The sequence below is a fragment of the Geotrypetes seraphini genome, chromosome 7, assembly GCF_902459505.1.
Source record: "Geotrypetes seraphini chromosome 7, aGeoSer1.1, whole genome shotgun sequence".
NCBI lineage: Eukaryota > Metazoa > Chordata > Amphibia > Gymnophiona > Dermophiidae > Geotrypetes > Geotrypetes seraphini.
In genome coordinates, this window is record NC_047090.1 from 14,888,888 (window position 1) to 14,912,628 (window position 23,741).

The 23,741-nt window shown below is 44.0% G+C and overlaps 1 protein-coding gene across 9 annotated transcripts in view; it reads left to right on the forward strand.

Annotated features, from left to right (window-relative positions):
* The window catches only part of LGR5 (leucine rich repeat containing G protein-coupled receptor 5), a 147,524-nt gene extending 124,295 nt beyond the window's left edge, over positions 1–23,229 (forward strand). For 5 of the 9 annotated variants that reach the window (XM_033952907.1, XM_033952904.1, XM_033952902.1 and 2 more), the window contains 8 exons: positions 1,753–1,824; positions 8,595–8,660; positions 11,966–12,037; positions 13,523–13,594; positions 17,470–17,595; positions 18,643–18,788; positions 18,867–18,965; positions 21,202–23,229. In XM_033952907.1, coding sequence (XP_033808798.1) covers positions 1,753–1,824; positions 8,595–8,660; positions 11,966–12,037; positions 13,523–13,594; positions 17,470–17,595; positions 18,643–18,788; positions 18,867–18,965; positions 21,202–22,280 — 1,732 coding nt within the window. In that variant the 3' untranslated portion in view covers positions 22,281–23,229. The remainder of the gene's footprint in view (positions 1–1,752; positions 1,825–8,594; positions 8,661–11,965; positions 12,038–13,522; positions 13,595–17,469; positions 17,596–18,642; positions 18,789–18,866; positions 18,966–21,201) is intronic. The other 4 variants (XM_033952905.1, XM_033952900.1, XM_033952906.1 and 1 more) reach the window with 2 other exon arrangements.
* The last annotated feature ends 512 nt before the right edge of the window (positions 23,230–23,741 follow it).

The following is a 23,741-nucleotide window of genomic DNA, read 5'->3' on the forward strand; positions in this document are numbered from 1 at the left end:
TTTTTAAGTTGTACGTCGCTTAGTATATTAAATAAGCGATTCATCAAGTATTAATAAAATCTTGAAATCTTCAAAAATTGAGTAAAATATTAAGAACTGACAAACATAGCATTCACTACTAATACAATTCTAAAAAAAAATAAAACCAGGGGAGGGTCAAGACACAGAAGGTCGGGGAACAAGTACCCGCTTAATTCTATTAGATAGTCTTCCTGAAGCTATTATCGGTTTTAACAAATCTATTGGAAAGCGTCCTTGAATAGCCAGCTCTTTAGGAGACTCTTAAACTTACTCAATGATTTTTCTTCTCTTATATTAAATGGAAGTGAATTCCAGATTTGAGGGGCTGTGGCAGAAAAGATCATAACTCTCCTAGAATATATAACTTTTAAGGAAGGAACTACTAGCAGAGCTTTATCTTCAGATCTTAAGGATTTTATGGGAGAGTATGGTATTAAATAGCTTTCTAAAAATGTGGGAGCTTTATTTATAAGTATTTTATGTGTGAGTAAAGCTATTTTATAAATGATTCTGTGGTTTACTGATGTAACCCCCACTGTTTTCCTATGTAGTCTCCCTCATTATTTCAATTGTCTTATGTTATCCTCCCTGTTTTAAATCATTTTTACCAATGCGTTATCTAACTGCTAAGGATAAATTTTAAGCGGTATATATCAAACAGAAACAAACTTGAAACTATATTGCAAAAAATCGCAATAAAATGCAACCTAGAGCATGGTTCTTAAATCTCTCCTGGGGGAACCCGCAGCCAGTCGTGTTTTCAAGGTATCTCTAATGAATTATGCATGAGTGAGATTTGCCTATAAATTAGGAAGTAGGCATGCAAATTCTCTCATGCATATTCATTAGGGATATCTTAAAACCCCGACTGGCTGGGGGGGGTCCCCCAGGACAGGTTTAAGAGCCACTGACCTAGAGTATAAAGTAGCGTGATTATGCTCAGTTTTAGAATCTCACCCAAAGTGATAAGAACAGCTGATACCTTGCACATCATAGCATAATCAAAAGGTTAGGGCTCTTCAGCTTGGAAAAGAGACGGCTGGGGGGAGACAGGATTGAAGTCTACAAAATCCTGAGTGGAGTAGAATGGGTATAAGTGGATCGATTTTTCACTCCGTCAAAAATTACAAGGACTAGGGGACACTCGATGAAGTTACAGGGAGTTACTCTTAAAACCAATAGGAGGAAATTTTTTTTCATTCAGAGAATAGTTAAGCTCTGGAACGCGTTGCCAGAGGATGTGGTAAGAGCGGATAGCGTAGCTGGTTTTAAGAAAGGTTCGGACAGGTTCCTGGAGGAAAAATCTATAGTCTTATTGAGAAAGACATGGGGAAGCCACTGCTTGCCCTGGATCGGTAGCATGAAATGTTGCTACCCCTTGGGTTTTGGCCAAGTACTAGGGACCTGGATTGGCCACCGTGAGAACGGGCTACTGGGTTTGATAGATCTTTGGTCTGACTCGGTAAGGCTATTCTTATGTTTTTGTTATTGTTCTGTTTATTCTTTCCATTGCAAATATTTGTTGGTTGTGAGCTAATGTGGCCATTAAGAAAACTTAGTGTGCGATCCTTTACTGCCGCCTGTTATGTAGGTTCTAAGGATCCATGTGCTAATCAGTTAGCATGCACAGATTGCAAACTTATCACAGGACATCTGGTAATCCTACCCATGTGAAAATGAGTCCCTTAGACTGTGTGCGTTACTAAATTAAGGCCTGCTTTCTTCCCCCAGGACACTCACAGGAGCACAAATCACCTTGGTTCCAAAAGTGGCCTGTGACCAGTTACCTAATCTTCAAGTGCTGTACGTAAGCCATTATGCTATCAAATTTATATATTATGAAACCTGATGACAGTATTAAACACATGAGGTCATTAAATGTTCAACAAGCACCCAGTGTAGAACTAATATAGCTAACCTCTGCGACTGCATCAGTTCAGAGCCGCTCCTGTTTTTGCGGGTCTTCTCTCGTTGAGAATATCCACAATGAATATTCATGAGAGGGATTTGCATACACTGCCTCCGCTGCATGCAAATCTCTCTCAAGATTATTCATTGTGGCTATCCTGAAAAAGTGATTGGCTGGGATGCCTACAGATAGTGGTGCAGTAAGGGGAGGGTCAAAGGGATTGAGGGGTACAGATAGGAGTAGAGATAGGTTATAGGGATAGGATTAGAGGTAAGTTATAAAATTAGTCAGGGACCACAATAAGCCTGATGGGCCGCCACGGGAGCGGACCGCTGGGCAAGATGGACCTCTGGTCTGCCTCAGCGGAGGCAACTTCTTATGTTCTTATGGGTCATATGGGTGGGGGCACCCCCACTCCTCTCCGCACCATGCGCATGCCCCCCCCCCACTTCCTTTCTCCCGCACCACCACAAGCAGCAACTTTAACGTGCTCCTCGCGACCGCGTCGCCTCTCCCACTGATATCACTTCCGGGGGCCAAGCATAGGAAGCGAAGTCAGCGGGAGAGATGACGGGGTCGCGAGGAGCACGTTGAAGTTCTTGTTGCTCGTGGCGGTGAACAACCAGAGGTACGGGGGAAGGGAAGGGAGCACGCGTGTGGCAGGGGGGGATCAGGGAAGGAGTGGGTGTTGGAGATGAGGGTGGGGGGAAGGGTGCCACCACCGTGGGCTCCTCTCACCTTCGCTACGCCACTACCTCCAGGCCCAACTATCCCATAACTTGTATGTAAGCAGATGAACTGTCCTATTCTGTATTCTTTGCAATTTCTTTAGAACTAGTTTAGCAAGACTCCAGTCCGAGGCATTACAGTAATCCAAATGATTCGAGACAGTCGCCTGGACTACTGTACGTTACTCCTAGCCCATTAGACACCGGGGATCACTTCAAGGTAAAGATCCAGGGGTGCAGGGAGAGTTGGCTTTTGCATATGTGATTTGGAAGAGGAACTTATCGGAGAGAGTGGAGAGATCAGAGGGGTATAAGGGGATCAGAGAAACTAGATCAAGGGGTGGCCAGATTGGAGCAAGATATCAAAAGTATCAGAAAAGGGGGGGATTTGGATCAGGGCGTTAGGGGCCTTAGAAGCGGAGGGGGGGGGAGGGGGGGAGGTTGGAGGAACCAGGGGGATTACATTGGCAAATTGAAACTTATATGGGTACCAATCAATATTTAGTGTTAGCGCCCATATAGCTAAGCGGTGACGGAGTAAGGGGTGAGTAGGCGAGGAGATGGTCCGCCCCGGGTGTCATGTTGATGGGGGCACTGGCACTCCTCCTCCTTTTTGCCTCCCCCGCCTCTACCCATTCCTCCCCTTCCTGTGCGTTCCCCCATTCCATTCCCCCATACCGCTAGTTGAAGTTGTTCGCGTTGGTCCTCCCGCTGACATCACTTCCAGGTGCTGCACATAGGAAGTGATGTCAGAGGTAGGGCCAACAGGGTGGTGATGTTGACCGATGCGAGCAACAACTTCAACTAGAGGTACGGGGTAGGGGAAAGGAGCGCGCCTGGCATGCGGGATCGAGGAAGGAGTGGGGGGGTGGGCAGGGGCACCTCTCACCCTCGCTATGCCACTACAAAAGGCCTGAATAGTACCAAGACAGGGAGCCAACCCTGTAATTGAAATGGTAATTGTCACAGCCCATCTCTAAACTGTCTAATGCAACTCTTGGGACATAGCAATGAGCTAATGATGACCTACCTGAACTTGTAACTCTGGCCTAACTTGTAACTCTGGCCTAACTTGTAACTCTGGCCTAACTGTCCCCCTCCTTTACAAAGCCGCGCAAGTGTTTTGAGCGCCGGCCCTGGCGGTAACAGCTCGGACACTCATAGGAATGAGTGGCGGCCAATACTAAAAACGCTAGCACGGCTTTGTAAAGGGGGGGGGGGTATTATTAGCTGTATTGATCTATCTGTACTTACAGCTCTATTCAATGGCTGTGTCAAATTGTCCATCGTAGCTTCCTGGGTAACTAAACTGACCCAACCTCATGTGATGTAATCCAACTTAAAATGGTCTGAAAATGTCTTCTGTCCTCCTGACTGCTTTTTAAAGTATGGCGATTTGTAATATTTGAAATATGTATGTTTTGTTTCACATTTTAGGCCTGTTATTATGTAAACAGTATAGGTAATATACGGTATATGAATAGGTAAAGGCAGAATAGAAAACCTGATTAACAGAACATATTCAGTGCCAGCGCCCGAATAGGTTCTACTTTAGCCAGCTGAATATTGACTCGTATAATTAAAATAAAACAACAACATCTGAATATGCCAAGGATAATTAAAGAAAATGAATCTCAACTGGAAAAAAAATAATACATTTATTCCCTTCTTTGTTCCCATTTTCTTTTCCTAGTGAATGCTCTTGACTTGTTTTTGATTAGTTATACGACTCTGTAAATCAACCCAGATGTTTCAGTTATTCTGTAATTTGTTGAATTACATCTGGAGTCTTTCCAGTGTTTTAATTGTAGCGATTGATTTCCAAGTTATTCCTTCTCCACTCTGATGTAGCTTTGTTTGTGCCCGATTTGGCACAGACTCCTCTTCCTAAGATGCTGGTCTTCTCAGCGTCGGATGCTCCCAGCGTTGTAGCGCGAGCGAGAGGTGCCTGGGGCAGTGGTGCCCCCCTGCGTTCTTCTCTGCCTACCCCCCTCCTCCCCGCTGCATGCGCATGCGCCCTCCCGTCCCCTGTAGCTCTTCGACTTTTCCGGCACAAGCAACATCACCAACTTGTTGCCCGCGTCGGCTGTCCCTCTGACATCACTTCATAGGCATGGGACCCGGAAGTGACCTTAGAAAGAGAGCTGGCACTGGCACGAGCAGCAGGTTGGAGCTGCTGATTTCCCCAGCGAAAAGGCTAGGGGCGGTGGAGGGGAAGTGGGGGAGGCAGAGAGGAGAATGGGTGCCAGCAAACCCCACCAAAATGGCACCCAGGGTGGACAGCTCCTCCCTTTACTACACCACTGCATACTCCCAATAAACTGGGCACCTTATGAGAGTCCAGTAAGATCATGAGAACTTAAGACATGCCATGGACACTGTGCGGGGGTCCTCCACCTACATTCCTGCCACTAGGGGTGCATAACATTTTTAATAGAGAAGGATAGGCAAGCTCTGCAGGACTCCAGGGAACCTGTCTATCTCTAATCTAATCTGAGATTTATGGTTTATTAATCTTGCTATACTGCTCGTTCATTTCACTGGTCCAAGCGGTTTACAGAATATAATAAAAGTAAAATAAAATAATATAAATATAAAAAAGAACTCCATTATTATATAGTATAGACCTGGCCCATATAAACAACAAACATACTAAGAAACATTCACTCGTAAAAAAAACCAAGAACAAAAAACTCCATTATTGAGCAGAATAAATCTAACCATACCGAAAAGCATTCACTCCAAATAAAATCATACAAATACCATTGAACTTTAAAATTTCACCAGACTTTTGACTGAAGATGTAGAACAGGGGTGTCCAAACTTTTAACTTCCCTGGGCCGCATTGGCTGTTAAAAATGTTTCTGGGGCCGCGCAAACGCTGCAGCAAGACAGAGGAGGGAGCCGGCAAGACGGTAAACACCCGGGGGCAGCAGAGGAAAACACCGCATCGCCCTCGACCGGGGCCGCGCAAAATACTTCACGGGGCCGCAGGTTAGACACCCCTGATCTAGAACATTCAGAATATATGAGTAATATCGGATTGGTTTAAATCTTGCCCGAATGCTTCTTTAAAAAAAGAACCTGTTTTTAACATAATTTTGAAAAGATTTTCAATTTGCCTCTAATCTCAACTCTCGTGGCATAGGGTTCCATAAGTTTGGAACTGCAAAGTAGAACGCTTTATTTTGAGTAGCTCTATAAACCCGAGGGTATTACCATTCTATTATCGTGAATAGATCTCAAGATTCTTAGTGGCGAGTAAGGAATCAAATATGAATGTTGTGCTATGCCTGAGAAGGCTCAAGGTGACTTACAGTGCAAATTTAAGGAGTGGCCTAGTGGTTAGACCCTGAGGTTGTGGGTTCAAATCCTGTGCTACTCTTTATGACCCTGGGAAAGTCACTCAATCCTCCTTTGCCCCAGGTACATTAGATAGATTGTGAGCCCACCGGGTCAGAAAGAGGAAAATGCTTAAGTACCTGTTAGGTACAGCATTGGGATAGAGCGATCAAGAAAGGGATCTGGGGGTACTGATAGACAAGACCTTGAAGCCGTTGGCTCAATGCACAGTGGCGGCAAAGAAAGCAAACAGGATGTTGGGCATGATAAAGAAGGGAATCACGAGCAGATCGAAAGAGGTCATAATGCCGCTTTACAGAGCTATGGTCAGACCACACTTGGAATACTGTATCCAACATTGGTCTCCCTACCTGAAGAAGGATATAACCCTGTTGGAGAGGGTGCGGAGGCGAGCCACGAAGCTAGTAAAAGGCTTCGAGAATTTGAGCTACAATGAACGCCTCGGAAAACCGGGATTATTCACCCTCGAGAAGAGAAGGCTGCGAGGGGATATGATGGAGACTTTCAAAATACTAAAAGGATTCGACAAAATAGAGCAAAAAACATCGTTATTCACATTGTCAAATGTGACTTGGACAAGGGGGTCATGGACTGAAACTGAGGGGCACCAGGCCCAGGACAAATATCAGAAAGTTCTGTTTCTCTCAGCGAGTGGTGGACGCTTGGAATGCTCTCCCGGAGGAGGTTGTGTCGGAGACCACCATTCCAGGATTCAAGGGCAAGTTGGATGCACACCTTCTTGCAAAACATATTGAAGGGTACGGGTAAACAGGGTCTTTAGCAGGGAACACCGGGATTGGCCTCCGCGTGTGCGGGTCGCCGGACAGGATGGACCTAGGGTCTGATCCGGTGAATGGAATTTCTTATGTTCTTATAACCTTGATAGACAGAATATAAATACCTAAAATGAAATAAATAAACATACAATTGAGTTGAAATTCAAAGCACAATATTGAAGCTCCAGGACCTACTGGCAACAGTGCAATTGAAGGGTTGCCTTCAGGTGCACAAGCCTGTCCAAAGTCCTCCAAACCCTTTGAGAAGACCAGCAGGGCAATTTCAGGAAGGTGCATGCCTAAGCTAATTTTCAGCACAGTAGTTTAAAATCCTACACAGTTTATTTGCAATGCAATGTATACAATGTATATAGATGCACCTTCTTGTCCAGTTTGTCTGTCTTGACTAGATGGTAAGCTCTTTGGAGCAGGGATTGTCTGTTCTGTGTTTTGATGTACAGCGCTATAGAAATGATTAGTAGTAGAAGTAATCCAATACAGTACTCCAAATTCGCGGGGGTTACGTTTGCGGAGTGACCGCGGACGTTGAAAAACCGCGAATATCAGGAGAGTACTGTAATTGGCACTCTCCCTCCTCCTTCTGTCCCGGTGCTCGCTGCAGTCAGACTCCCCGAGATCACGTGCGCGCCAGCCCCTTATGAGTCCCCAGGCGAATGCCGAAGCGAGGGAAGACCGCAGGCTGGGAAAGTGAAGGTTGGCTGTGCGGAACTGGTAAGAGAGCTTTTCCATTGGTCAGTCATCCGTGGTATTTTCTGACCGGAAGAGGCAGTCAGAAAATACCACAAATGACTGAGTCCGCGAATCGCGAACCGCGAATTCGCGGGGGTATACTGTACAATGTATCATTGTACCTTCTCAGTGAATGCGGGTAACGCATTTCAAGAAGTTGGAAATGAGCCTGAAAAATTACATATATAAACAAACACGGGATAACCTATAAAATCCTTCTTTTGACATTTAAAATGTGTAGCACAAACTGTCCCGAATACATAAATAGACTTTTGATCCCCTACAATCCTTCAAGAGCGCAATGTTCAGCTTCAAATCACCTTCTATCCGTTCCCTCACTTAACCATACAGTACTCCCCCGATATTCACGGGGGTTTTTTTTACAGGACATGTCCGGTGTCTGGACGGCTTTTCTAAACCCGGCACTTTGTCCAGGCTTTGACAAGCTTCCAGCTCAGGACGGCTACCACATGACATCGCCGCGTTGTATCCATGCATGCTCAGACGCCCTCCCGACACTCGGGACAGCTACCAATCCAGGGCAGGCGCTGGTTTCCCCCCCATGTCTGTCTCGATAACAGACTATGGACTTTTCCTCCAGGAAATTGTCCAAACTAGCTTCCCAAGAGTCAAAGGGAAGACAATTTATACCCATTGAGACAAATTATTTGAAAAATGCTCTCTCAGAAAATTGAAGGATGTAGAAAGCTATTTACCCGAATCTTCTGATTCATCCATATGATGGTAAGAGAAAGGAGGCTTTCTGGGACAACTTTCTCCTCCTGCCTTTGGATAATATTTGTATTAACTTTTTTTTTCCCTTTTTTGCTTTGTCGGAATAAGGGCCATCAATTTCTTTTTCCAGCTGTGGACTTTTGCAATTTACCTATAGTTTTATTGCTTTTTGAATCTTTTGTGACTTATTTTTTTGTCTCTTTGAGAAGGCTTATATGCTTTTCTTTTACTGTTTCAATTGTATTTATGTATCTACAACAAGTTTACATTACTGGAGCGTTTTACATCTCTGCCCGTGCTTTTGTTTTACAGGGATCTTTCCTACAATCTAATCCAAGAGTTGCCTAATTTCACTAGTTGTCAAAAACTTCAAAAGATGTAAGTAAAGACATATTGCTAAAACCTTTCTGCAGCGCTGAGAATAGTGGCGTAGCGATTAAGAGAGGGGGGTGGCGTTCCCCCACTCCTTCCCCGATCCTTCCTGCCACACACGTCTCCTCGCTCCTTCCCCGATCTTGCCTGCCACACCCCCTTCCCTTCCCCCAACAGCGTGCTCCTGGCGACCCCGTCAGCTCTTCCTCTGAGGTTGCTTCGTATGCGCAGCACGCAGAAGTTAACATCAGCGGGAGAGCTGACGGGGTCGCACGTTGTTGACCGCCGCAAACAACAACTTCAGCTAGAGGTACGGAGAAGGGAAGGAGGCACGCGCATGGAAGAGAGGAATGGGCAGAGATTAGGGCGGAGAGACGTCCCCACCACCATGGCGCCCATGGTGTACCGCCCCCCTCAGGCCCCCCCTCCCCGTTCTACACCACTGGCTGAGAAATAAACAGTAGAATGTAAAGGCGAATCGCGGACTTGCTCATTCGCGGTCTGCTCCGACCGCCTCTTCCGACACCTTGGCCTGACTTTACAACAGGAAGAGGCGGTCGGAGCAGACCGTGAGTGATTTTCCTTCACCCGCTGGCGCTCCAGCTGCCCTCTCCTGTCTCCCCTACCTTTTGACAGGTGAAGAACCACATTCGCGGTTTTTTGAAATTCGCGGGGGTTCCTGGAACGGGGACTACTGTATTATTGAACAAATTGGAAAAGGTTCTGACCTTAAGAGCGTACATCCGTTAGCCTACCTTAAAACCTTTAGAGCCAGATTCTGTAATTGGCACCTATAAACACCAAGCACCTAAAGTTAGGTGCCTATTATATGTCTATACGCTTGGGTGCCCATTATAAAGTTGTGCCTAACTTAATATTTAGGAGCCTGTAATGTCAGCCAGGGTTTTAAAGGCCTACATTATAGGTGCAACCTCATCTGGAGAGATATAGCGGCACTAGAAAAGGTTCAAAGAAGAGCGACCAAGATGATAAAGTGGTGGAACAGCTCTCGTAAGAGGAAAGACTAAAATGGTTAGAGCTTTTCAGCTTGGAAAAGAGACGGCTGAGAGGAGATACAGTATGATTGAAGCCTACAAAATCCTGAGTGGAGTAGAACGGGTACAAGTTCACTCGGTCAAAAATTACAAAGACTAGGGGACACTCGATGAAGTTACAGGGAAATACTATTAAAACCAATAGGAGGAAATTGTTTTTTCATTCAGAGAATAGTTAAGCTCTGGAACGCGTTGCCAAAGGACGTGGTAAGAGCGGCTAGCGTAGCTGGTTTTAAGAAAGGCGTGGACAATTTCCTGGAGAAAAGTCCATAGTCTGTAATTGAGAAAGACATGGGGGAAGCCACTGCTTGCCCTGGATCGGTAGAATGGAATGTTGCTACTCTGGGGATTCTAGAATCTTGTTACTCTCTGGGATTCCAGAATCTTGCTATTCCTTGGGATTCTGTATGGAATGTTGCTATTTCTTGGGTTTTGGCCAGGTACTAGTGACCTGGACTGGCCACTGTGAGAACGGGCTATTGGGCTTGATGGACCATTGGTCTGACCCAGTAAGGCTATTCTTATGTGCCTAGTAAAGTAACAAGCTCATAATAAGAATTGGGAGATGGCCGCCTATGTTCATAGGTGTGATTCTACAAAAGATAGGCTCCTATCAGCACCTAACATCACAGTTAGGCATGTTTAGGGGGTAGAGGAAGACTTAGGCAACGTGCACCCCCTTCCCCCATACCTCTAGTTGTTCACTTAACCCTTCCTTTGCTCCAGGTACAAAATCCCCCATATTTTAAGCACTTTTAAAAGGATCGTGAGTGGCGTTGGCTGTCACCCTTCCAGAGAGCTAGATGGGGTCAGTTATGAAATTACTATAATTATTCTATTTTTTGAGTGAGTGATTGTTATATAATCTATTGATTGACTTGATGGTATTTATTTATTTATTTAATTTTCTATGCCGTTCTCCTGAGGGAGCTCAGAATGGTTTACATGAATTTATTCAGGTACTCAAGCGTTTTTCCCTGTCTGTCCTGGTGGGCTCCCAATCTACCTAATGGACCTGGGGCAATGGGGGGATTAAGTGACTTGCCCAGGGTCACAAAGAGCAGAGTGGGATTTGAACCCACAACCTTAGGGTGCTGAGGCTGTAGCTTTAACCACTGGACCACTCTACAATCAAAATGTATTAGAAGGGAGCCAAGTAAAGGACAGTCAAGCCATTGTGACATCACTGATGAGGTTGGCTCTTATTGGTGGAATGAGGCATTATGATGTCACAATACCAGCTCTGATCAGAGGCTGAAACTTTTCACACTATTTGTTTAGTGAATTTTCTATACTGTTCTCCCAGGGGAGCTCAGAGTGATTTACATGAATTTATTCAGGTACTCAAGCATTTTTCCCTGTCTGTCCTGGTGGGCTCACAATCTACCTAATGTACCTGGGGCAATGGGGGGATTAAGTGACTTGCCCAGGGTCACAAGGAGCGGCGTTGATTTGAATCCATAACCTCAGAGTGCTGAGGCTGTAGCTTTAACCACTGCACCACTCTAGAAATCAAAATGTAGTAAAAGTGAGCCAAGCACAGGGCAATCCAACCATTGTGACATCACTGATGAGGTTGGTTCTTAGTGGTGGAATGAGGCATTATGATGATGATACCAGCTCTGATCAGAGGCTGAAACCTTTCGCACTACTTATTTATTCAATTTTCTATACCGTTCTCCCAGGGGAGCTCAGAATGGTTTACATGAATTTATTCAGGTATTCGAGTATTTTCCCTGTCTGTCCTGGTGGGGGTCACAGTCTATCTAATGTACCTAGGGCAATGGGGGATTAGATGACTTGCCCAGGGTCACAAGGTGCAATGTGGGTGCTGAGGCCGTAGCTTTAACCACTGCGCCACACTCTCCTCCTTATGAGGGGTCTTGAGTGGTCAATGATTGGAGTTCTTCTTTTCATATGCATTTTATTTTGGGACTGTAAACTGCTGTGAATGTTTTTTTTTAAGCCAGGTGGTATAGAAAGTGAAATAAACTTTAACTATAGCTACTGTATTTTGACACGTGCCAGAAAGCACAGTTACTTACCGTAACAGGTGTTATCCAGGGACAGCAGGCATATATTCTCACATGTGGGTGACGTTATCTACGGAGCCCCGATGCGGAAGCATCGGGGCTCCGTAGATGACGTCACCCACATGTGAGAATATCATGCCTGCTTGTCCTGGGATAACCTATGCATTTTCTAAACTTCTGAGCATCTCCTATGTTTAATGACAGATTCTGTTTGCTTCCGTAGCAATCTGCGTCATAATGAAATCCACGAAATCAAAGCCAACTCCTTCCAGCAGCTGGTTACCCTTCGTTCACTGTGAGTACAGCCAAAATGGTTGACTAATCCTCATAAGAGACAAGTTTATGCTGATCCTAAACTTTGGGGTTTTATTTTTCTTGTATAGCCGACAGTTTACACAAAAGCAGACCTAAATCTCATAGTTAGCCAAAGGTATTCAGTCACGTAAGAACTGTCCTACTGATTGCCCCAACGCAATAGAAAGAGGGTTGGACATTTCAAAGCGGGAAGTTGGAGTGAGCTGCCCCCTCTTCCATGTAAGTCAGTGGTTCCCAACCCTGTCCTGGAGGACCACTAGGCCAGTCGGATTTTCAGGATAACCCTAATGAATATGGATGAGCGAGATCTGCATATAATGCAGGTACCAGGCATGCAAATTTGTTCCGTGCATATTTATTAGGGCTATCCTGAAAACCCGACTGGCCTGGTGGTCCTCCAGGACAGGGTTGGGAACCACTGATGTAGGTTAATGCGAAATGTCGTGAACTGTCCGATTTCCTCTACCACTCATTTTAGAGCAGACATGGGCAACTCCGGTCTTCGAGGGCCGGAATCCAGTCGGGTTTTCAGGATTTCCCCAATGAATATGCTTTGAAAGCAGTGCATGCAAATAGATCTCATGCATATTCATTGGAGAAATCCTGAAAACCTGATTGGATTCCGACTCTCAAGGACCAGAGTTGCCCATGTCTGTTCTAGAGCCTGATACCTATATTTCCTCTAAGCCAGAGGTGTCAAAGTCCCTCCTCGAGGGTCGTAATCCATTCAGGTTTCAGGATTTCCCCAATGAATATGCATGAGATCTATTTGCACGCACTGTTTTCATTGTATGCTAATAGATCTCGTGCATATTCATTGGGGAAATCCTGAAATCCCAACTGGATTGCGGCCTTCGAGGAGGGACTTTGACACCCCTGCTCTAAGCTAAGCACATGAGCAATTCTGGGAGTGTCGCTCATAAAAATACTTGCAAATATGGAAAATTGGTGGTTTTTAGAACTTGTTGCTCACACACACACACACACACACAAAAAATTTGTTCGCACCCAGCCAATCCTTACAGGAAGCATTGGCTGGTACTACTTTCTCTATAATGCCGTAGATGCAAAAATATTTGCACCAGGTTTAGTGTGCCACCGGCCGAAAAATTTGCAGGACACTATGGTTATGGGTGTGAGCACATCATGTTAAATAATTATTTTCCACTAGGATAGTATATAAATATTGCAGAAGCCATCTTGCGTTTTGTTGAAATATATATTCATTAGGGATATCCTGAAAATCCAAACTGCTTGCAGTCCTCAAAGAGTGAACTTGGGCATCTCTGATTTTGGCATGTTGGTAATTGGTGGAAAGGCACATCGATAAAAAATAAAAATGAATTTGCATGCCAGACTTTTTTTAAAAAAAAATATATGGAACCCACGTAAAAAATCTATTTAGAGGATATGGAGAACTGATGTAAATTGCTGCTCATAAATTTCCATATTTACTTTTCAACAGGGATTTAGCTTGGAACAAAATTAAAGTTATTCAGGCATGTGCATTTGCTTCTCTGCCATCGCTACTCAGACTGTAAGTATTTCCTCAAGTTCTGATTGAGCTGAGGTTTTCCCCCTGTTTCTAATAAAGCCAGTTTTCCTGTGCGGTTGCTCGTGTTTTCAGAACCTGCAGTGGCGTAGGAGGCTCCCAGGGCTGTGGCACCCCTCCTGCTCCTTCCACTCTCCCCATTCCATACTCACACCCTCCCTTTCCACCCCTGAACCTCTTTAAATGTTCACCAGCACGAGCAACTTCTCTGGCCTGCTGCTCAGGCTGGCGTTGGCTTTCCCTCTGATGTCACTTCCTGGCCCACAACCCAGAAGTGATTTCAGAGGGAACCAGGCCGGTGTGAGCAGTAGGCCAGAGTAGTTGCTCACGCTGGAGAAGATTTAAAGAGGTATAGGGAAGGGAGTGCGTGACTGTGGCATGGGGGAGTGGTGAGATGCCATCACCCCCGTCAAAATGGTTATTGGGCCGGTCCGCTTCCCCCCACACCCCTACTAAGGCAGATTGATGTTGCACACTAAGGGCTCCTTTTACCAAGGTGCGCTAGTATTTGTAGCACGCTCTGAAAGGGGAAAATAGCCAACAATGCCGTAGGAGGGCAGAGAAGAATGGCTTTGGCGAGAAGTGAGGCAGCCATGGGAAAGAGCAAAGTGTGCTTTATTCAGCAATGCCATGAGAAAAGGAAGGAAAATGATTTGCTTTGAAAACATTCATTGCATCCTAATACCTGATATTTTGAGTCACCTTCCATTCGGGGGGGGGGGAGGAAATTGGGGTGTGTGTGAGTAGGATGGAATTGGTTATATGGAAATGTATTACAATGTAATAAATTGAATATAAAATAAAAAGAATGGGGGTAGGGGAAAGGGGGATGGAGGAAGGGAATAGGGGGTGAAGGGGGGTTGAAATAGGTCATATGGAAATATATTTTGGAGGAATGATAAAAATATGTATGGAAATATCATAATTGTGAATTTAATTGTAATGCATTTGTTTTATATTATTGTATATTTAGTTGTTTCTTTCAATAAAATGTTATAACGAAGAAGGGGGGTGGAAGGGGGGGGAATAGGATTTGTCTTATAAAATATTTGGAGGAATGATAGTATTTAATGGAATAAATGGATTTGAATTTTCAAAAGTTGTGAAATGGTTTCACTTTGTCCCTTCAATAAAAATGTTTGAAAGTAAAACTGAAAGTCAACACAGAGAAACCTGGATTCTTGGCCAGGTGACTTTGAAACATCACATCTGCCTAAATCTTTTTCATGGGAATTGAATACGTAAAATTCTCCGTAATTTCTGATTCATTCCATATAGAATATGGTTTTAATTTTGTTTGTTTGTTTGTTTATAATGTATTCTCTGTGTCTCGTGTAATGGCCCCGTTTTATCAAGTTTACGATAGAGCGTTTTAGCTCGAGCCGGCGAGGTGATGCTCTGACACTCATTCAATTCCTGTGAGCATCGGAGCATTCACCTTGCCAGCCCACACTAAACTGCTCTACCGCATTTTGATAAAAGGGGGCCAATGTTATTTCATATCTTTAGCTGGATCCTTTTACTAAACTGCAGAAAAAACAAACAAAACCAAAATAGTCTTAACACACCCTTATACGAGTTTTTCCCCGCACACTCAAGCCATTTTTACTGTGGCCATAAAATGGTCATTTTTCTATTTCTTTTTGCATTCATGGCCCTGTGCTAATGCTGCCTTTAATAAGAAATTACCAGGGGATTACTTACTGCCACTTATTTTGTAGCCAGTAAGGGTTCACGCAGTATTCCCATGCTAACCAGTTAATATATGCTAATGTGGATGCACTAAGCGGCTGATTCTATAAACGATGCCTATAAAAAAGACACCGGGAGAGGAAGTAACGTCATCCTAGTGAATGACTTCCTAAACTGAGAGCTCAGACGGGGCCGTTGTGAATAGTGGGGATTAAAGCTTCCAGCGCAGTGCCATTTAAGATACTGGGATGATATTCGGTTGATCCAGTAATGGCGACTCGGAAAAAGCTAGAAAAAAATTAAGTTTTTTGGCGACGGAGGGGAGAAATCGGCTGGTGAAGTGCCAGGGGGTGCTCTGGAGAAACCAAAGATGGCTGCGGGGCCCTCGACTCGGTTGGAGTCGGAGGACGAAGGGATCTCGGCGCTCCCGTTGGAGATTGGTGAGGAGGCTCAAAAAAACATGCAGATGTGGTTTAGGGAGTTGAAAGAGGAGATGGTGGGGGTGCGGATCGATGTAGAGGCTGCCTTAGTAGAGCTTCGCTCGGATGTGGGAGAGCTTGGGGCCCCGAGTTCCAGCTTCCGAAGACCACGTGGAGGTGTTGTCCCCCTCAGTGTCGGGAATCAAAGAATCAGCGGATCACATCTCGACGGAAAAAAAACAAAAAACACCGGCCGTGTGTCAGTAACAGGTGCCATTTACAGAATCGCAGTGGCGTAGTAAGGGTGAGCGGTGCCCCTGCCCCTCCCTTTTCCCTGCTCCACCTGTCATGTGCATGCCCCCTTCCCTTTCCCCGTACCTTTTTAACTTCTGCGGTGTGACCACGTCGGTGTCGGCTCACCCTTTGATGTCACTTCCCAGAAATGACATCAGAGAGAGCGCCAGTGCCGATGCGGGCAGCAACCTCGTGCTGGGGAAGTAAACCCCCCCCCCAAAAAAAAACGGTACTGGGGAAGGCAAGCAGTGTGCAACAAGGAGAGGAGCGGGGAGGGGGGTGGAGAAGAAGTGTGCCATGCCCTTAGCAAAACAGTGTCTGGGGTGGACCGTACCCCACCCCCTCTTACCGCGCCACTGCGCCTAGGTGGAAAACGTAGGCGAGGGGTTTAAAGACCTACATTTTAGGCACCCAGGTTTTGGCGCCCATAGAAACACCCACTTAGGCATTAGGCATCGGTAAGTGCATTGCAATAGACGCTTATTGTCCAATTAAATTTTTTTAACCAGTAATTGAGGCTGTTAAGAGTTTTTAATCAATTAAGGTAGGTGCCTTTTAAAGAATCAGCCCCTGTTTAGCATAGGAATGCCCAATCTCCGCCCTCTTAATGCACCCCCACCATAGTAACAGAAATATCTTTTAGTGCAAGGATTAATGCGTACTAATTTGACAGTTACCACAGCAAGTCCAAAAACTTTTTTTTAAAAATTCTTTATTCATTTTTAAAACTTTCAATAAGTGCAATATAAGATAAAAACGGTTTATACTTTAAGATCACTTAATAGTCTCTCAGAAACTGATTCAAATCTAATATTCCACCCCCCCCCCCTAATACCCAAACAATTAACTTCAATTATAAGAAAACATTGAATCATCCCCACCCCACCCCCCTCTTGGATGTGTTTGTTCAAAGGGAAAAATGAATATTCATTCTTTACAGTAATTAGTTAATGGCTCCCAAAAATCCTCAAATTTCTTAAAATGCCCCTGTTGTAACTTAGCCGATCCCAATTTTTCGTAATGTCATGATAAGTAGTAATTTTTTATGATTAGACGATATTTGGCTCTTCGCTCTCATTGATGTGACAAATAATACCGTATCATACGATAAAGCCACCGGATTTTCCAATAAATTATTTACTTGACTCCAAATGGATTCCCAAAAACTATGTATCAATGGACAATAGACTAGTAAATGATCTAACGTCCCAGCTTCAAGGTGACGATACCAGCATCTATTCGACTTAGAACTATCTAACCTAGTAAAAGGACCCTATTGTGTTTTAATTGGTTTACAATCAGGTACTCAAGTATTTCTCCCTATCTGTCCCAGTGGGCTCTCAATCTGACTAATGTACTTGGGACAATGGAGTGTCACGTGGTGTTTGAGCGTTATAAAAAGATGCTTGTGAATGTATACTAATAAAATTTTATTTTATTTTCCTGGTGAACAAGGGACCTGTCTTCCAACCTTCTGTCTTCCTTTCCTGTGACTGAACTGCATGGTTTAACACACTTAAAATTAACTGGAAATCATGCTCTCCAAACTTTAATTTCATCGGAACATTTCCCCAAACTCAAGTGAGTAGAACTTATGAACAAAACCTTCTTACTCCCGTAAAATGCAGCTTTGAGCTGCTGTGTGGCGATACTGACATGCAGTGTACAAAGTAAAATGTTAAAAATCGGAACAAAACAGACAGATTCAATCTTTGCATTAGATCATTTGCTCAAAGAAATGCATCGACGAATAGTTGTGTTTGTAACATTTTCCTGAATGCGTTCTTATCTCTACATTTTCGAATTTGACCAACAAGACTATTCTATAACTTAACTCCTGCACCTGTAAAAGTCATGGCATTCGTTTCCGCATAGTTAGGATTAGCTTTTGTTTTCAGTAATGCCGGTCCCTCGGAACACAATGATCTTAGGGGTTGATATCATTTGCAAGGTTTGTTTTCCAGGGGAAATGCAGTCAGTCACACGGCATGCTACAGCCCAGGCTTAACGCTTTGTAAATAGAATTTTACCACGCACGAAACCAGCGGCGTATCGAGGTTGAGAGGCACCCCTCATTTCCACGCCCCCCCCATTCCTTTCCTGATCCCTTCCCCGTACCTCCAGTTGAAATTGTTGCGCACAGCGGTCAACCACGTGCTCCTCTCAACCCTATTGGCTCTCCATGACTTTGCTTTCTATGCGCAGCACCCAGAAGTGATGTCAAAGGGAGAGCCGATGGGATCGCGAAGAGCACGTGGATGACTGTCGCAACAACTTCAACTAGAGGCACGGGGGAAAGGAAGGGGGTGCGAGCACGGTGAGGGGAGGAGTAGGAAGAAGATAGGGGGCTAGCATCCCCCCCAACTTGGCGTCCTGGCGGATCGCCCCCTCACCATTAGGCCACTCCTCCACGTATGTAAATGTATAGAATATTAGTGAATTATGTGCAATCAGAGTGGCTCAATGCAAGTGTACAAATACCTAATTAACTTACATAGTGCCTATTTGCAAAGGGGGTGCCTGCAATCTGTTTGCTTGGGACTTACCTCCTTCATCAGCTAAGACATAGCTACTGAAAGGCTGGGTATCAACGGAGGAGGCTAATGCTTTCTTATTTTCAATGTGTAGAGTAATGGAAATGCCCTATGCCTACCAGTGCTGTGCCTTTACATCCTGTCAGAGCCTCTCCAAGCTCAGCAGCCCATGGACCAAGGACGAGAACAGCACCGCGGATGAGTTGCCCAAGAAAGATGCTGGGATGTTACTCCTGCAAGGTAGCAACTTAAAAACGCTGACGAACCATCTCACTTTTCAATGGCGCAAACTAGCAGATAACATGGAATAAAAAAAAGCTGTTTTCTGTACAGATGAACGGGATTTTGAAGACTTTTTGCTCGAGTTTGAAGAAGACCTGAAGACGCAGCAGTCTGTGCAGTGTTCACCCTTACCAGGTAGAGAGATGGGCAAGCAGGCGAGACATGTGGTAGCGTAGGATGGATGTGTAGTCATTAGGGTATGTTAAAAGGTTAGTGCATGCAAAATCTAAGCGCACTTATGCTACCAATTAATGTGCATAAAATCAATTTCTCTATAATTTTTTAAAGTTTTATTAATACAAATGTTTTTAATTAACAACCCTCCCCCCCCCTAATAACTGAGATCCTTGATTGCTAGAACGAAGAAAAACAAACTTGCAAAAATCTTAGGAAAACAAGGTTCCAACATCCGAGCCAGAATTTAATTTCTAAGAGTTCAAAAACTTTAAACCTCTTCAAGACGCTTTAGGGACAGAAAAGCAGTTAAGTGTGAAGTTTAAAAAAAAAATAAAAAATACATATTTCAGGGATTTGTATTTAACTACACATTTACAAGGGGATCTTAAATAAAATAATAATAATAACTTTATTCTTATATACCGCCAACAATCTTGCGACTTCTAGGCGGTTTACAGTGAGGTGAAACTGTACAGTCAGTGAATTACAGAGTATAACAGTGAACATCTGAAATTAACAACATTAATAATAACAACAGTTTATAAACTGCCGGACCGGGAAGTTCCGTGCTATTTACAATGAGTTAGAAAAGTTTCATTAATTGATTGGGACATTCATAGTTTAGAGATTAGATGTTAACAGTTTGCAAGATCAGATATGGGTGGAATTACGAAGGGGGCTATTGTCCTTGTTCGTTACCTATGTAATTCAAGAACAGGTATGTTTTTAGGTGTCTCCTAAATTCGCTATAGTTGTTTGAGTGTGAAAAGGTACCCCCTGTAAGCAAAACTCCAGGTTTTAACATCAAGAATAGTCTTCTTCGCTTCTGAGTCTCAAGCAAAACATCTGGGAAAATCTGAGACCGATTAGCCTGTGTATTTTCTTTCTGGATATATATTATCAGCCTCTTTTACAAAACTGCGCTAATGGCCCCGAAAACCATAGAGATTTAAAGGGCTTCGGGGCCGTTGCCTTGTGGCTTTGTAAAAGAGGCAGTATGTATTATTTGTTCTTAGCTACTACTTTCTTTTCTGTACAAGATTAATTCTTGATATTGTATGTTTAAAATTGATAAATAATTATGAAAAAAAAAACCCAACCCAGCACATCCTTATAACAGAGACCTGGATGACTATACTTAACACTTCTCGAATATGATCCATATTTTAAACTGAAAAATGAAGGCAGATATAGACCATATGGCCTCTAATCAGAAAATAATGGGTATATATAGTGAAGGAACTAAGGCCAGTAGTAGGCAGACTTGCACAGTCTGTGTCCCGTATATGGCCACTCAGTTGAGGACAGCCTGGGGATGGTTTAGATGGGCTGGAGTGAGCTTTTACGGAGACACCAGTAGATAGGCACAATACCGAGCAGAGCTCTGGGTTTCTGGCTCAGAAATATCTAGGAAAAAGGACAATTTAAATTAAATCAGCAATTTAAAGAGAGGGTACAGTTGGGCAGACTGGATAGACCATGCGGGTCTTTAGATAGTAACGTGGCAAATGATGGCAGACAGTCTGCCTAGCTATGGGGGTCTTTTACTAAGGCAAATCGGCTAGCACGCCTTAGTAAAAAAAACTACTATGACATCTATTATCCCCTCCTCTTGCTTAGAGATCCAGCGTATTTGTCTCAAGCTTTCTTTCAAGATTATAGTGATGGATCCACCAAATAAGGATACCTTACTTGTTAGGAAATACAGCTTAAAAAGGACCATTTGCTCCATATTTAAATGAAGTGACATTTTTGTGACACATGAACATAAGAACTGCCATCTCCGGATCAGACCTTTGGTCCATCAAGTCCGGTGATCCGCACACGCGGAGGCCCAGCCAGGTGTACACCTGGCGTACTTTTAGTCACCCATATCCCTCTATGTCTAGAAACTAATGTTTCTTGCAAACCTAAGTACAAGCACACTGCCAGGCCTGGAGCCCTTAGGCCAGTGGTTCCCAAACCTGTCCTGAGAGAACCCTGGTAGTAAAGTTTTCAGGATATCCACAATGAATATGCATGAGAGAGATGTGCATACACTGTATCCTTGATTATGCAAATAGGGCTGCCCCCCCCCCCCCCCCAGACCAGGGTTGGGAATGCCTGCTGTAAGCAAAAGAGATGATAAACTGCATTTTAAAAGTATTTTATTATTTCTCTTTACATGATTCATTTTTATTTCTTCTTATTGTAGGACCCTTAAAACCCTGCGATCATCTGTTTGGCAGCTGGGTAATCAGAATCGGAGTGTGGACCATTATCTTCCTGGCCTTCATTTGTAATTCTCTGGTGATTGCAACCGTCTTCCGTTCTCCCTTCTGCATTGCTGCCATCAAACTCTTAATTGGACTCATAGCCACTGTAAACCTCCTTATGGGCCTGTCCAGCGGGGTGCTGGCGTGTGTGGATGTGCTGACCTTTGGCAGCTTTTCACGATACGGTGCCTGGTGGGAGAGTGGAGCTGGCTGCCAAGTTACTGGCTTCCTGTCCATTTTCGCTTCCGAGGCATCTATTTTCCTGCTCACAGTGGCCGCACTGGAGCGCGAGCTCTCGGTAAAGTCTGCCGCTAAATTTGAAAACAAACCGTCTCTTGCCAGCATAAAGTTGGCCGTTGGTCTTTGTTTTAGTCTGGCACTGGCCATCACCATAGTCCCACTCCTCAGTGGTAGCAACTATGGCATTTCTCCACTCTGCTTACCATTGCCTTTCGGGGAACCCTCGGCCATGGGGTTCATGGTAGCACTGGTTTTGCTAAACTCTCTCTGCTTCCTTGTAATGACTGTGGCGTACACAAAGCTCTACTGCAGTTTGGAAAAGAGAAACCTTGAAAACGCTTGGGACTGTTGTATGATCAAACACATCGCTTTGCTGCTTTTCACTAACTGCATTCTTTACTGCCCTGTTGCCTTTCTTTCTTTTTCTTCATTATTAAACCTCACTTTTATGAGCCCTGAAGTGATTAAATCAGTGCTGTTGGTAATAGTTCCCTTGCCTGCATGTTTAAATCCACTCCTCTATATACTATTTAATCCACATTTTAAGGAAGATCTTGCAAGCCTCAGGAACAAAACCACCTTGTGGAGACGGTCAAAGCATAAGAGTCTGATCTCCATTAATTCCGAGGATGCAGAGAAACAGTCATGCGATTCAACCCAAGCACTTGTAACCTTTGCAAGTGCATCAAATGACATCACTATCAACTTGCCTACACCATCGTATCAAATGGCAGAAAACTGCGCATTTGCGTCACTGAGATGTCCGCCCTCCCGCTAGATTTGATGGCACAAAGGATTGATTTGGCGAGGGTGTGAAACCAAAAATCGAGGCAAGGGAAAGCTCTGCATCATGGTGAAGAACAACAAGAAAGGATACATCTTGCTGCTTCTAAGTGCCTCTCTGAAATGCTCTTTCTTACCAAGTAAAAGCTGTAGGATTTGCAAGGTTTTGCCTTTTTTTTTTTTCCATCTCTCAAAAGCCACTTCAGAATCTACCTAAATGAACAGACAGGAGGCAGTCCCTCATCTGTACAGGTCTGGACTTGTGTGGAAAAAGCCACCCTGGGGAAAGTGCTCCAACTTGGTCTCTTCCTTTAATCAGAGAGCACTTGAGATGGCTCCAAGGAGAAATGGGCCAAATCATGACAGCAATTGATTGCATATGGTTTTGGACTGGGGTGGTTTTCCTCTTCATTCCTACATTTTCTTTCAAGGACTTCATCAATTGATTTTGGCTTCCATGTGCAATCCTAGAAAATGAATAAGAATGCTTTCTTCGATAAAGAGCGGCTTTGTGGCTATCTTAACTTTTAATCGTTAGTTGCCTATGAAGTCATTCAGCAAGCAGCTGGGGACTGATTCCTGAAACGAGTCTGGCTTAAGCACAGGATCAGCTGATAAACTTGGTAATCAGTTTTTGCAATTATAGCCCCTGTCTATGGCTATACTGTTAGACAGAGGTCTGGACAATGCTTTCAGAACACAGAATGTTAAGAAATAGTGGATGATATAAAGATTAATTCTTATACTGCTTGTAAAAAAAAAAAAAAAAATTAAATCATAAAAGCGTAAGTAAATTGAAAACACTCTGTAGCCTGATCTTCAAAAGCTCTAGACATCTATCTTCAAGAGTTAGGCAGCTAGACCTAGCTCATGAAAAATCAATTTCCTACTGAGGGCCTAACTGTAGAATCCTACAAAGTAAGAGGAGACTAGGGGGGGGGGGGGGGAAATACAACTGATTTAAAGACCTAAACTTAAGAGAGCAAATTACTGCCTTAATTGAGGATTTAAGCACCTTAACATGGGTCATAAAGATTGGAATTCAGACATCCAGGTCAGGATATTCTCAACCATCCCTGAATTTTACAAAAGAGCTCTAAGAATGTGGAGCAGTTTGTAAGACATATATAAGCCTGGGCAGGAGTGCACATGAATGTTGCCAGCACACACACAGAAGGCATAGCCCACTTTAGAAATTTACGTGCACACAAAAGGAGTGGCACCAACCTTGGCTTTGTCTTGTGCAATTGCCGACAAAACAGGTGAAAGTGGCAATTCTTGCAATTTCAGCATGCAAAATGCCAGTTGTATCACATGGAGCCAGCACATTTTACTAATCTCTACATAATTGTGCCAGCAATTGAATAATGAGGTTGCAATTTTTTTTTTAGGCAGAACTAAACAAGGGCTAAAGGAGAATTAAACCAAGCCCCAGCTGAACTGAGCACTTATTAAA